This window comes from Chaetura pelagica, unplaced genomic scaffold (assembly GCF_000747805.2).
Source record: "Chaetura pelagica isolate M959 unplaced genomic scaffold, ChaPel_1.0 scaffold595, whole genome shotgun sequence".
In the NCBI taxonomy this organism is placed as follows: Eukaryota; Metazoa; Chordata; class Aves; order Apodiformes; family Apodidae; genus Chaetura; species Chaetura pelagica.
Window position 1 is genome coordinate 360,376 of NW_009953221.1, and position 14,241 is coordinate 374,616.

Sequence of the window (14,241 nt, forward strand, 5' to 3'; positions counted from 1 at the left end):
AAAAAAAAAGGCAAAAAGAAGAAAGCCTCCTTAGAAATACCTGCCTCTAGCTCCTCCAGCCAGCGGCTGCAAAGCTTTTATCTGCAAACAATTATTTAAGGAATCCGGGGTGTTGCGCAGGGGCTGCTGTTGGGCTTGGGATGGTTGAAGGTAACGTTGGTTGGTCCCGAAGAGCATGTGAAACATTCTTGTGGGGAAAATCCTCCGGGGAGAAACGTTTCACTGCGGGGAAAGTTCTCTGGCTTTTAGAAATTGAATCCATAGCTCGTTTCAGTGTGTTTAGGTTAACTTTGATTAAGGTTTGCTTTGTTCTTTATCCCTTGATTATTATAGCCCGTCAGCATCGTGAATAGCTGCATTAAATGAGTGCCATGGAGAACTTATTTTCACTTGCTTACTAGAAAATATTTCAGGTCCTGCCAAGTTTTGGTGTAACCTGACAGAGCTGTTAGTCAAATGTGCTTAAAGAATCTGTCCAGTTGCTGTCAAGTTAACTGTTTAATTGCCAAGATAAATATTTCATATTCAGATGCCATTTATTAAGTGATTTAAGTAGCTGTATCAATGGGCTGATACTTCAGAAAGTGTTGCAGCAGTTTAGAACAATGTGTGCTGCACATCTGGCACTGAAGTGCTGTACTTATGTGACAGTTTGAATCTAATCACTTCATGCTGAATGCAGATGGTACTTTCTCCTTCTGCAACTAGATGAGCTGTGTCTTTCTTACCAAGAATTTGCAGGCTGCATAGTAACTTTTTATTGTTATTTAGTGTTGTTCTGATGAATTTTCAAACCTGGCAACTATAAGGTTTTGAATCTGCAAGGATCCCATGCAATTTAGCTCAAATGCCACGGAGATCTGAACTTCCTTTGGGGGTAATGGGATCTCCATGGCAATGAGGCCTGCTGAGAGAGAAACGTGGGGTTGGAATTTGATAAAAGATGACTTGGGGGTTGTAAAACACCATCATCCTCATCCCAAAGTGATAATTAATCACGAACCAAAGCAGCCTGGCTCATGGAACTGTAGAAAGGCGTGAGCTGGGAAATTTGGCTTAAAGAGTCATCTGAGGAATTGCCTCATTTAACAAAACAAAAAATAAAAAACTCCATTTGGGTAGAAAAAACCCCAGAAAGGTGTGTCATGAAGAGAATCTAAATGTGTTGCTCACAGCCCAAGGCATCAAAGAGCTCGGAGCCTGTAATGCTTTTAGTTGACAAGTTCATGGCGTGGTGCCAGTCAGCACAGAGGAGTGGCACAGATTCCATTCAGAAACACAAGGATTGTAGTATAGATATGGGAGGTCGTCTAGGGTGGCTTTAAAAATGTGTCTGTGCCTGCTAAAATAATGTTGTTTTTTGTTGTTTTTTTTTCCTGGGATTTTTAAACTTGCAGGATATAATCCTTGGAACAAAAAAAGTGGCAGTAGAACTGAGAGTCTAAGCCTAATCTTGTAACTGCAGTTTCTGACCCAGCTTCTCTATAAACTGGAAGTATCAGCACTGATAATCACATCTATTTTACACATCAAGTTGAACTGTGAAAGATAAGTGAGGCAAAAATACCAGAAGTATCCCAATTTTTACAAAATAAAGCATTCTCTACAAAACCCTACTGGAGGTTCAGGTACCTCCTTGCTCTTTCGTGAGCTTCAGGCTTTTTATCTAGTTGTATATTTAGGTTTTTAATATATAATATCTAAATATTGTAATATATAGACAATAAATATCAATATCACTGTATTTAAATCATAATCATTTGTAAGCCAATTAGAGTCTGTTCACTTCCATGTGTATTCTGTGTTCATTTTATGCATATTTGGTATAGGTCTAGACTGCTGGTGGTCACACAGGGGCAAATTCTGGAAACTTGTGTTACAGATTTTCTTTTGTTATACATAAAGTGGCTTACAAATACAGATCCCACTCTTGTTGCTGTTCTTGACTGCCCACTTCCAATCTTGCTCCTCAGGGGCTATTTGATTGCAGCACCTTCTGTTTTCCGATCCGGTGTTGAGGAAGCCATAAGTGTAACCATCTTTAACTCTGTCAAGGAGACAACAGTCCAGATCCAGTTAGTAGTCAAAGGAGAAACCGTGTCACGAGGCCATGGGACAGTTCTGGGTAAGTTCCTGTCATTCTGAACTTGAGAACTGGTTTGGAAGTTGAGGTGCTGTGGGAGCAGAGGGATACCTGTTAGAGAGTTGCTGCAGGTGGTAACAGAACTGGAACCAAATTCATATTGAATTCACTGAGTGTTGCTAAACTTTCTCCACTGATTGTGCTAATGTGGTTTTGATCAACGTGACCTTAAACACCCCAGGGTGATAATTTTGGAACACAGAGACCCTAGATAATTGACATTCAAGGGTTTTATAGTGAATATCTTTCCTTTTGAAAGCTCAGTGTTTGACACTGGCTAGCTGAGTAAGAGTAGGGTAAGTTGGCTTTAAAGAAAAGTGTAAAATCCACATCACCATCATAATTTTCTACTCTTATTTGAAAATGAGTGCTGGGAATGTGATCTCTCTGTCTTTGGGGCTGAGTGTTGCTGAGAGAGGTGGTAATATTTGTGCAGTTGGATAAGCCTTTGAGATCCAAGACAGATACTTCTCTGTTCTGAGTGTACAGAAGATGGAATGTGTGTTGATTATGTCCAACTTAATACTGAGCAAATTTACATTAGTGAAAATGAAATCAAATAGCTCTGTTGTACCACTGCTAGTAATGGTGTAAGCTGTAATATAGACAAGGCTCAGGCAATCAGGCTCTTTAACTATCATCTTTTAACCCTTCTGTGTGTAAAAACTGGGAGTTATATAAAAGCCATTTATTTTCTTGAAGCAGATTATATCTGATTTTATCCTCCCCTTGTTGTCTTTCAAATTGGCTGACAATTGCTAATTAATTCAAAGGGGGTGATGCTTACATGTGTGTACAACTTATGCTAAAGAGAATTCTTAGGTGTGGCTGTATCCATCCAAATAGACTCTATGAGTGTTTGTTTGGATACTTATTCAAGTTCCAAAAGAGGCCAGGTCCTTTGCACAGCAAAATAGCTCTGTAAGTATAGGATGCCCTGTAATGGAACCTCATTCTTGGTAGTAATCTCTAACCACAGAGCATTTTGCAGGTTATCTTAGGCAAAAATTGTAAATAAATATGGACCAAGTTTATTTTGTAGAGCTCTGCCAGGTCCTACTTGCTCACCCTGTGCATTGTTTTATTCAATGCAGGAAAACTCCTCCAGGAGAAATCTTACTGAATGGGTGTTGCAGTTATCTGCTCTGTGATGTGGAGTCTCCTTTCACTCAACTGCAAATGTCTTAAAACGTTAGTACTTTAGCTTGAGGGGAATAACTCTCTCTTTCTCTTATTTTAGATAAAGGAACAATTAAACTGAAGGTGAGTGTCAATTATTTTAAGATGATTTTGAAGAAAACATGAAGCACTTGCCTTCAACCACGTGCTTTATTCAAAGACTAACTCACTGTTGAGTAAAATCTGCAGTGCAATTGCTGATTTTGGGTTTATTTCTTTACCTTTTTTACTCAAACATATCATCATCATAATCTTTTCTGTATTCTCAACTTTTTTACTTTGTAATTTTTAATCTAATGTCATTTAAAAAATATTTCAATCCTCTGCAGAACTGGTTGAAAATGTGCAATGTTTTGCTTTTGTGACTTGGGTGGGGATTTTTCCCCCTCTACTGAGAGTGGTGCCTTCCACAGCATGGCTGATTTCACCTTCTTCAGTGAAAGCTGCACATGTAGATCAAACATCACTTTGCTTGAGTGATAAAAAATGGTAGAAGAGAATTTCCTGTCATGTTTTTAGCATGACTTTCCCTCCTTTGAAGTTTATACATTGTAAAAGATCTAGCATGTTCTGAATTTGCTTTTTATTACTTATAGTTGCACTGAAATGCAGCAGGTGGCTGTTCTTTGCTCACTTCAGTGTCAGTTTTACTCCCTAAAAAGCTTGAAGGCTTTTCTCTGTCTTCCTCACCCCATGGACTGTTTTCTAGGTGCCTTCAGGACTTCGTGGACAAGCCCATCTAAAAGTCTGGGGCAACAGGCATCTAGCAGAGGAAGGGTACATTTTTCACAACTATACCACGGTGACCATTGACAGCAAAGGATCCTCAGTGTTCATCCAGACTGACAAACCTGTCTACAAACCCAAACAGAAAGGTAAAGTGGCCTTGGAGAGCTTGCCAGAAGCAAGGGCTACTTTCAAGCAACACTTATTTTTCAAGGACAGATTCTAGGATGAGATACTCTGTTCAGTCTCAGCTGTGATGACTGATGTATTTTCTCTTTCCCTTTTCTTAGTGTTGATAAACCTCTTTATGGTGACTTCTGACCTGAGACCAGTCAATGACAGGGTAAAGAAAACTTTTTTTCTTTCATATTTTAAAATATGAGGCAATTATTTGGCAACCTGCATTTTATTCCAAAGTACATTTATGCAGAAATAGAATGGGATTTCTTAGTCTATTTGGGCATATCTTGGGATTGCTGGTTGTTATTTGCAATTTGGTTGTTTTCATTTGGTCACGTTACTATTGCAGGACACATTACTATTGGTCATATGCACCCTTTTGTAGAGCCAGCAAATACAAAGCAGTTAGAAGCATTTTTCAGAGCCTTGCACTCTGTTTAGATAATGCACAAATAGTGAATGAGTTTGTTTCTCAGGCTGCTCTTACCAAAGAAGAGATGTTTAAAATTTATGTCGTTCCTTGCATATGTCAACTCAGCAGTTCATCAGAAGAAGCTGAAAAGCAGCTTTGTTTCATAATGCCTTTAATTCTTTTTTTATTTTATTTTCCTTTCAGATTGAAGCTTATGTGGTGGTGAGTATCTGCTGATCATCAACACGTCTCCTGCAGAGGCACAAGGTTCTTGTAGCTTTAAGAGGAACAAGTCACACATCTGTACCTTCTCAAGTCCATTATGGCCGTTCCCAAATCTAACCTGTGTCATTATCTCTATATCTGTGTCTTTCATTGATCTTTGTGTCTTGCTTTTTTCTTATCACCCACAAATATACTTGTTTTCTACTTCAGTTTCAGAAATCCATTCCCATTTTTCAGCCTGAGAAGAACTGGTTAGTTTCACTGGGGTTTATAACTATGACAGTCCCACTCAATTTCTCCCTTCTTTTCAATGCAGACACTCTCCTATCCTTCATCTGGCTGGGCTGGTATAGCAAGGCCAATCTCATCTCTGCACCCAAACATTATGATAGTGGACAATAGAAATTCATGGCAAGGAAAGGGTACTCCTGTCTTCTTCCTTATGAGGTGAATGAGAGGTTCCTTCTGTGTCTAGTCTATTTATTTTTTTATACCATGCATTTTCTTTAGCTTTCAGCAAGCAGAAGAATTCTCCCTCATGTTTGCATTCAGTCGCAGATTTACTGCTGACAAAAACAGCAGGACTAATTTCATCTGACTTTGTCATCTAAAAACTGCCTTGTCATCTAAAAACTGCCTTGCTAGTTGTACAGCTCCCTCTGTGGACAGAAAGGGAGAGTCTTCAGGGGCTAGTTCATCACCAAACTAGGTGTCTTAAGACACGTGGAAGATCTGCTGCTTGGCAGTGCTTGCTTGTGTGCATTGGCTGTAGAAGCAGTGTCCTTAAATACTGTTTTTTAGAAAGGAAATACGCCCTGGTAAAGTATCTTCAGAAAGTTTTCAACTGATGTAAGTTGCGTTTGAGCTGTTAGTGAGGTGTGTGTGTTACAACATGAAGTTCTTTGTTGCAAACTGTGTTACATGTATGAGTGACTTTCATTTTCACTGTGATATTTCTCATTCCTAAACCACTTTGCAGGATCCTCGGGGCTCTCGGATGATCGAGTGGAACAATTTGAAGCCATTTTGTTGCGGTAAGTTTAGGGTCATTTTTTCTCTGTTTGCTTTCTGCTTATCCTGAGCCATGCTCAGTAGGCCTTGACAAGGGCTGATGGGTGGCACAGAGTTCACTAATTGCTGTTTCCTTTTTCAGGTATTGTCAATATGACTTTTCCTTTGTCTGATCAGCCAGTGTTTGGTGAATGGCTCATCTTTGCTGAGATGCAGGGGCACACATACAACAAATCCTTTGAAGTGCAGAAATATGGTGAGTTGTGTCCAAATCAGGTTGGACTGTAACCCCAGTGCTTTTGGAAGAGCACAATGTCATGAAATGCTTTTAGTTCAGGTGAAGCACCTGAGAAATAAAGCATTTAAAGTGAGGAAAAGCTCTTGACAGACTTTGTACTCTAGGGACACAGACCCTTGCCAAGGTCATCTTCGTTTCCTGCTGTTGTTGATTCATTCTCTGCTGAGTGCTGTAATGTTAACTCCACTGTCCTCATCCCACCATAGGCAGTGATCTTGTCTATGCTTTTATTATATTTGAATAATAGAATCATAGAATCATTAAGGTTGGAAGGGACCTTGAAGATCATGAAGTTCCAACCCCCCTGCCATGAGCAGGGAACCACTAGACCAGGTTGTACCAAACCTTATCCAACCTGGCCTTACAAACCTCCAGGGATGGGGCATCAACAGCCTCCCTGGGCAACCCATTCCAGTTCCTCACCCCCTTAGAGTGAATTTCTTCCTAATATCTAACCTAAATCTCCCATCTCTCAGTTTAAAACCATCACCTCTTCTCCTATCACTGTCATCTCTGATGAAAAGCCCCTCCCCAGCTTCTTGAAAAGATGCTTGTGTTTCTTCCCCTTGCAGTGTTGCCAAAGTTTGAGCTGCTAATTGACCCCCCTCGCTACATTCGGGACCTTGCACTGTGTGAGAAAGGAACTGTCCATGCCAGGTAGGAGCATGTCCCAAATAAAGTCATTACTATAGATTGTAGTACAGCCACAGCAGTCACTGGAGCTTGGATCTCAGCTGTGCTAGACTTTTCAGATGATTTCTGGTCATCATGAGATGTTTCCTATGTAAGAGCCTTCATAAAACTTGTTAACAATAACAAGCTGGAAGACCTTCTGTCTTGTTGGGTTTTTGTTGTTTTCTAGATGTGCTGGTCACAGGCTGCAACCTTGATATAATCTGGAAAGTAGAAAACAGCTGGATGTTAATTAATTGTCTTTTTCCCTTTCAGATATACATTTGGAAAACCAGTGACAGGAAAGTTAATTGTCAATATGACTATAAATGGTGTAGGGTACTACAGGCATGAAGTGGGACACCCTGTCCTCAAGACCACCCAGGTGAGGGAGACCACTGGGTCAGCTGTGCTAAAATGCCTGGTTTGTACTCTCTGAAATTAGTAGCAAAGCTCTATTTTATGTTACTGGTGGGAGATCAGAAAATAAATTAATAAATGGGATAATTGGGTGCAATAATTGGGATAATTGTATATTTTTGCGTGGTATGTTAATGGTTTGGGGGGATGAGAATTTGTTGGCATAGTATTAATGTCTTTTTAGAGCGTATGGGGCTGAGAGAGAATGTGAGGGTCTGTGACAGAGGTAGTCCAGCCTATGGATAAGGAAGGAAAATGAAACTTGCTTTCTTTTCTCCTTCCTCCATCTGCTCCCCACTGAATTCCCTCTGCTCCACATCCTTTAAAAATACTGCTCCAAACTCCTATCAAGTGCCTGTGCTTTAGTTGTGGCTTCTAGACCCTTCTTGAATGTGAATGCAAACTTGTGTTTCCACTCCTGAACCCCCTTTGCAGATTGATGGCTCTGCTGTTTTCGATGTGTGTGTGAAAGACATGATGCCAGCTGATGTTCCAGAGCATTTTCGAGGCACAGTCAATATCTGGGCCACAGTGATCAGCTCTGATGGGAGCAAGCAGGTTACATTTGATGACTCCACTCCTGTTCAGAAACAGCTGATTGATATCAAGTACTCCAAAGATACCAGAAAACAGTTCAAACCTGGACTGCCTTACAAAGGAAAGGTAAGATTTGAAGTAGAGAGGCTGACGTGTGGCTGGTATAAGATTGTATTTGTCTTGTCTGAGGATGTGACACCCTATTCTGGAGTGGTTTTCCCACCTGTTGTTTCTGTCACTGACTGGAATTCCCTATAATGTAAACCCCACTGTTCTCTAAATGTAACACTGTGTAGGTAGAAGTCACTTACCCTGATGGAAGTCCAGCTGACAGAGTCACTATCCGAATTAAAGCTGAACTGACCCCAAAGGACAACGTTTATACGAGTGAACTGGTATCAAGGAATGGCCTGGTGGAGTTTGAAATCCCCTCCATCCCCACAGCTGCCCAATATGTCTGGCTGGAGGTGAGTGAAAGCTCTTTATAGGATTAGCAGGCTTTAATGTAACTAATCTTGTCAAACCTGCACTTTGTAAATCAGTGTCACAAACAGGAAATCAGTGTCTTTTAGGTTCAACTTCTGGATTTCCATGCAGCAATCACTTACTTCTTGCTGCCAACAGAGCTGATGTTTGTAGCCATCAGGGAAAGGTGCTTCTCCAAATCCAGTTTAACATAGTGAGGGGCCAATATTGGGAGAGTACTGTTGCTCTGTAAAGATGGCAAGACATGAACAGCTGGAAAATATAAACTGGGAGGTGGGGATGGAGAGTAAGAACAGAGAACAAATTGGGTTTTCTATGCATGCATAACATTCAGGTGTAACTTTTGTTAAGACCAAAGTGATGGCGATCGATGGGAAACCTTCTGGGGATCAATATCTGCCAAACTACTTGTCCATCAGTAGCTGGTACTCACCCAGCAAGTGTCACATCCAGCTCCAGGCACCAGATAAACCTTTCCAGGTATGTTGGCTTCGTATTCCTTCATGGCAACAACTGCGTTTCTTGACTCAAAGTACTTTGTTCTAATGAAATATTTCTAGCTGTTTCTGTTTCTGGGATCCTGGACTGTTTGTTGTTTCCACTGCAAAGGCTGATGGAGCTGCACTTCAGCCACCAACTAACTGTTGGATGTGGGCATGGTTCAAAGCAAAGGACCTTTGATCCTTTGTGCAGCATCTCATTCTCCTTTGTGTTGTAGGGACGGGAAAGGGAGTTGGTATAGGAACTAGCAGCATTTTTCATATTTCAGTATATGTTCTGTGCACCTCGGGTAACATTCACATGTGAATTGTTTGGTGAAAATTACCTGCTTTAGTGCAGGTCATCTAATGCTGAAAGATTGGAAGTCAAGTTAGTGGGAGTATCTTGAGTAATTAAGATCTAAATTAGGGCTATGTAATCCCACTCAGCTTTCCAGTTTAAATCTCAGCTGGGTCTGTTCAATCTTCCAGTTATCAAACTATGAACAGTATCTTCTGTTGTTTTTGTAGGAGCCTCTCAAAAATGTAATCCTTACATATAAAAGTTGTGATGTTTTTGCTAAAGGAAATAATTGAGCTATGATTCTTGTTGCATAATGTTTTACTGAGAGTTGTTTAGGGTTTGTTCTCTACCCAGGAAGGTGCTCTGAGCTCTGCATATTGCTTTGTGGAAAAAAACGTGGGGTTTGGCAATATTCACACTTAGATTTCTATTATCAATGGATCTGTCAGGTTGGTTTCAGACTCTTTGTATCCAAATAAGAGCATTTTTTTATCATTGCATTTCATGGTAGTTTAATGGCTAATTAATCTTTTACAAGTTTCCTGAGGTATGGAAAGGGGATTATACACTGCTAATCTGAACACATTGTTCTTATTATAACCTGATTAGAACTAATTCTTCTGTGGGAAAGCTAGGAGCTGGATGACCAGCTGATGTGGGAACTGTTTCCCTGCTTTGCCAGCTCTTACTGGGTGTTCCAATTAGCTACATTCATTTTTAATGAATTGCTTCATCATTTGCACTGGGGAATTCTTAATACTTCAAATATTTAATGTCACGAGGCACTTCTTGGACTCTCTGGCATTCTTGCTGTATTTAACCATTGGCAGTTCCTTGTATTCAAGTCCTTGCCATTTTGGTTTGTACCGTATGGACATTCTGGAAAGATAACACTGTTAGTACTGAAGAAAGAGGGTTTAAAAAAATATTTCACTGGGATTTAGCATTGCTGTTCAGCCTTAACAATCTTAGGTTGGGCATTGCTATGCTTTAAATGACAGGAGGATCAGGAATAGAAGGTGCTGAAGGAATCCTGCTTAACACAAGTGTTAGAAGCAAGAAGTTTGTTCCTAGGAAAGCTGACTGCTCCACAGAAGGTTTATTACTCAGCCAGATGTGACCTAGTCCTAATCCCATGACTGAGCAGCCATGTCTGTTCTGTTGGGATTGGTGGGATATGGGGGATAATGTCTCCAGTGTATTCAGTACTTAGTGAGTACCTCTGGGAATAGGACTTCAGTGCACAGAAAGTGCAGAAGTCAGTGTGCTGCTCACATCAGAGCATCAGATGAGTTGACCCAGCAAAAAAGCAGCTCTCTTCTCTTATTTGTGTGTTTGACAACTCCTTGAGTGCCAGACTTGCAAATTAATATCAAGACTCATGTAATTTGAAAGCATTTTCCCTTCAAATCTATTCCCAGTAATTTCATGCCACATTGGTTATGTTTGAGCTGGTATTTGCCATATGAAAGTAATCACCATGTATAATCTCAATTAAACTGCAAAGACTATCAAAAGCACATCTATTCCCACCCCCAACCCATCTCCTTTCTTTTTTGGGCTGGACTACTGAAGGGGTGTCTAAAATTCAACCAATTCTGACAGCTGCTCTGTGCCAAAAGGCTTAACTTCCAGGATTCCAGAGATTCCTTTATTGTTTTCATTAATGCATACAACCCCCAGCCCATTCTCCTGTTAGACTTGCAGGGAGTGAAGGGCTGAACACGGGCCCCTTTTTATTGTGAAGAAAATCCATGAGAGCAGGGGTAATGTAACATACTTTTGAATGCATACATTTCCTAGGAGAGGGGGTCATCTCTCTTGCAGACTTGAAACCCCAAGAGATTTCTGTGCTTTACAAATAAAAAGCATGCATGGTAACAGACTACATCTTTTGCTTTTCCCTCTCTGGGTGCAGGTGGGAGAGGAGGCTTGGATTGCAGTGAAGTCCACATGTCCCTGCAACTTCACTCTGCATTATGAAGTGGCATCAAGAGGCAACATTGTCCTTTCAGGACTGCAGCCCAGTAACATCACCCAGCAGAGGAGCAAAAGAGCTACCTTTCCCTTTGAGAAGAACATTGATATCACACACTTCCCAGAAACAGGTAGCTAGCATCAGAAATGCAAACTTGCCCCTATTTTCAGAGGAAAGCCACCTTTCTGCAGCATAAGTATCCTCCTGTTTGGAATTTGATGCTCCTTAAAGGGCACAGAATAATTTTATGCAAGAAAAATACTTGGATTCATTGCACACAGAGTCATCTAGAAAGAAAGATACATTTCTCTAGGAGGGAGAAACTCTTGTGGAGTTTTCTGTAGTCTTTCTGTAGCCTTCCTCTGTTAAGAAGGCTCTAGTCTTAATATGGTGGGCTTGGGATCAGCTGAGTGGTTGGGGAGTGTGTGATGGGACTGGGGAATGCAAAGATCTGGTTGAGCTTAAACTAGGAAGAGGAGATGAGTTGGACTGATAGCATGGGTCAGGCTAAAGGAGAAGATCATGCAGTTAGCCTGGGGAGTGAAGGTGAAGTTTGTGGACTCCTCATTTGTACAAAGAATAAAAGAAAGATACAACCCTGGTGAATCCAGGGAATGGGGTGAAGAATGCTTTGGGAAGGTGTGTGCAACAGCTGCTGAAGAGAAAGTCTGTCTATCCCAGTGACATGTTTGCAATACCAGCCAGTTGCAGCTAGTTAGGGAATATGTAAAATAAACTTCCCTAGCTGTTCCCACCCAGCTTCTGGTGTTCAGTGGTCTCAGAATTTGTGATCCCTTTCTGCACTGAAGCTTGGCTCTGAGCTGTTGTATTTGCAGGTTGCCCAGAGAAGCTGTGGCTGCTCTGTCATTGGCAGTGTTGAAGGGCAGGTTGAATGGGGCTGGGAGCAACCTGAGCTGGTGGGAGGTGTCCCTGCCCATGGCAGGGGGGAGACTGGGTGATCCTTAAGGGTTCTTTCCAACTCAAACCAGGCTGTGAGTCTATTTACCTGCTGCTAATGAAACCATGCTCTCTGATCTGCATAATCCTTTTTCAGACCCATTTACACTCTCTCAGCAGCATTCTGCAGCAAGAGATACCCTCTTTCATTGATTTTAAATTATTAGATAAATGTATATTTTCTTGATTTTATATCAGGAAAAACACTAGGTAGTCAGTCTCTAGCCACCTTCTCCGTACTGCTCATTACACTAGGGGTGCTAATTGCCTGTCACCTTAAAGAAAAAGGCAGGGAGAAGATTCTGAGTCAAAGAAAAACGTGCATGAGAGGAGCAAGGGGAGGATGCAAGTCATGGTTGGAGACCTCTGTGCCTCACAGCATTTGGTTGGGGCAGGAAGGGTGATTTTGATAAATAACACTGCTTTTTCTCTGTACAATGTATTGTTTAGCACCTCCCAGTGTCCCTGCAGCAGAGGTTGAAGTCTGCGTGACGTTCCTCCGGTTCCCAGTAGCTCACAACATGGCTCCCCTGGGCCGCCTCCTGGTCTACTACGTCAGGGAGAATGGGGAAGGGGTCACAGACAGCCTGCAGTTCACTGTGGAGTCCTCCTTTGAAAATCAGGTATTGGCAATGCAGCCAGTGCAGGGGAGGGGGTGGCCTCCTGTTACTCTTTGTAGTTTTGTCAGCTGATTATGAGTCAAGATAATGGGATTTAATGTTGAATTCCTAGGTTGCTGTGACTCTCTCGGCAAATGAGACCAGACCTGGTGATGTTGTGAACGTAAAGGTCAGAGCTGCAAAATCAAGCTGTGTCTGCATTGCCACTGTGGATAAGAGTGTCTATCTACTGAAGACAGGTTTCCAGCTGACAGCCAGTCAGGTAAAAGAAAGCTTAAGGTGCTGAGGTATTTTTCTTAATACTGCTCTCTGCACTTTACCTTTATAAGTTAGTCTTTATCATGGAATCATGGAATGGTTTGGGTTGGAAGGGACCTTAAAGATAATCTAGATCCAACCTTCCTTCATGGGCAAGGACACCTTCCACTAGACCAGGTTGCTCCAAGCCCCATCCAACCTGCCCTTCAACACTGCCAGGGATAGGGCAGCCACAGCTTCCCAGGGCAACCTGTTCCAGGGTCTCACCACCCTCACACTCAAGAATTTCCTCCTTATGTCCAACCTAAATCTCCATTCCTCCATGTTTACTATTTAAAACCCATCCTTTATACCTAAAGACTCTTCCTTTTCCTTGCAGGTTTTTCAAGAGCTTGCAGAGTATGATGTGTCTGATGCTTTTGGAGCTCCAAAGGAGGAAGGGCACTTCTGGTGGCCAGGCATGTCCTCACGTAGACGCCGTAGATCTTCTGTCTTTCCCTGGCACTGGGACATCACCAAGGATGCTCGCTTCGCGTTTACAGTAGGAAGAATCAGCCTCACTTCTCTGTGGAGTGTCTTTTCTACTTTTATGTTTGCAGGCTAATTTTCAACTCCACTGGCCGTTAGGTTTTTGACATCCCAGCTCCAAGGGTTAGGCTGAAAATTAATTTCCAAGAACAGAGAATTCACTGTTCCAACAAAGATGTTGGAGAAACATGCTTTGATTTTGGCCAGTCTTTATGAGAGGGCCAGTGTTGGGTGAAGGAGTTAATGCTGATGCTCTGGAGAATCAGACAGGGAACCAGAAGGTTCCTCCAGGCAAGCAGATCTCTTCTGCAGTTACTTTGACAGGGAAGGAAGGTGGAGCACTTCTGCCAGGTTCTGTATGAAAGATCAAGAATATTTTCTTGGCATCCTTAATCCTCTGTCTCTTCATTCTTTGTCCTTTCTGCAATTTTAGCTAAATGGTTCTATTGTGTTGGCTTAAAACCCGTGGACGTCAACATATCCCCCCAGTGCCTCAATCATGAACTCTAACTCCTGGTTACTCTCCACTGCTGCAGGAGTCACTGCTGCTCCTCTCCCTGTGCCTTCTAGGAGCTTTTGTTCTGATGCTTTTTTGTCTTACTGAGAGGCATAAAATCTCAGGAAAAGATTCATATGTTAAGAGCTGGTATGAATGCATTCCTGTACACCTGATTTGTAGTAACTGGCTGTGTATATAAAGAGAACAAAGCTCATACTCCTTTTGCTGTCTGGGAACTGCTGTCTCTTATGAATAAGTGCAGTTAGGGGACAGAGCTGGCAGGCAGCTTTCCTAGGAATTCTGTATTTTTCCTGTGAGACTCTGTGGAC

At 41.7% G+C, this 14,241-nt stretch overlaps 1 protein-coding gene across 1 annotated transcript in view; it reads left to right on the top strand.

Annotated features, from left to right (window-relative positions):
* Positions 1-1,979: 1,979 nt before the first annotated feature.
* The window catches only part of CPAMD8 (C3 and PZP-like, alpha-2-macroglobulin domain containing 8), a 45,794-nt gene continuing 33,532 nt past the window's right edge, over positions 1,980-14,241 (top strand). Inside the window, exons 1-16 of the mRNA XM_009997798.1 lie at positions 1,980-2,125; positions 3,384-3,406; positions 4,032-4,197; positions 4,339-4,391; positions 4,845-4,862; positions 5,845-5,899; positions 6,019-6,132; positions 6,747-6,831; positions 7,123-7,231; positions 7,702-7,929; positions 8,100-8,270; positions 8,641-8,769; positions 10,991-11,180; positions 12,458-12,630; positions 12,740-12,889; positions 13,265-13,426. Of these exons, the coding sequence (XP_009996100.1) occupies positions 4,356-4,391; positions 4,845-4,862; positions 5,845-5,899; positions 6,019-6,132; positions 6,747-6,831; positions 7,123-7,231; positions 7,702-7,929; positions 8,100-8,270; positions 8,641-8,769; positions 10,991-11,180; positions 12,458-12,630; positions 12,740-12,889; positions 13,265-13,426 (1,620 nt within the window). The 5' untranslated portion in view covers positions 1,980-2,125; positions 3,384-3,406; positions 4,032-4,197; positions 4,339-4,355. The remainder of the gene's footprint in view (positions 2,126-3,383; positions 3,407-4,031; positions 4,198-4,338; positions 4,392-4,844; positions 4,863-5,844; positions 5,900-6,018; positions 6,133-6,746; positions 6,832-7,122; positions 7,232-7,701; positions 7,930-8,099; positions 8,271-8,640; positions 8,770-10,990; positions 11,181-12,457; positions 12,631-12,739; positions 12,890-13,264; positions 13,427-14,241) is intronic.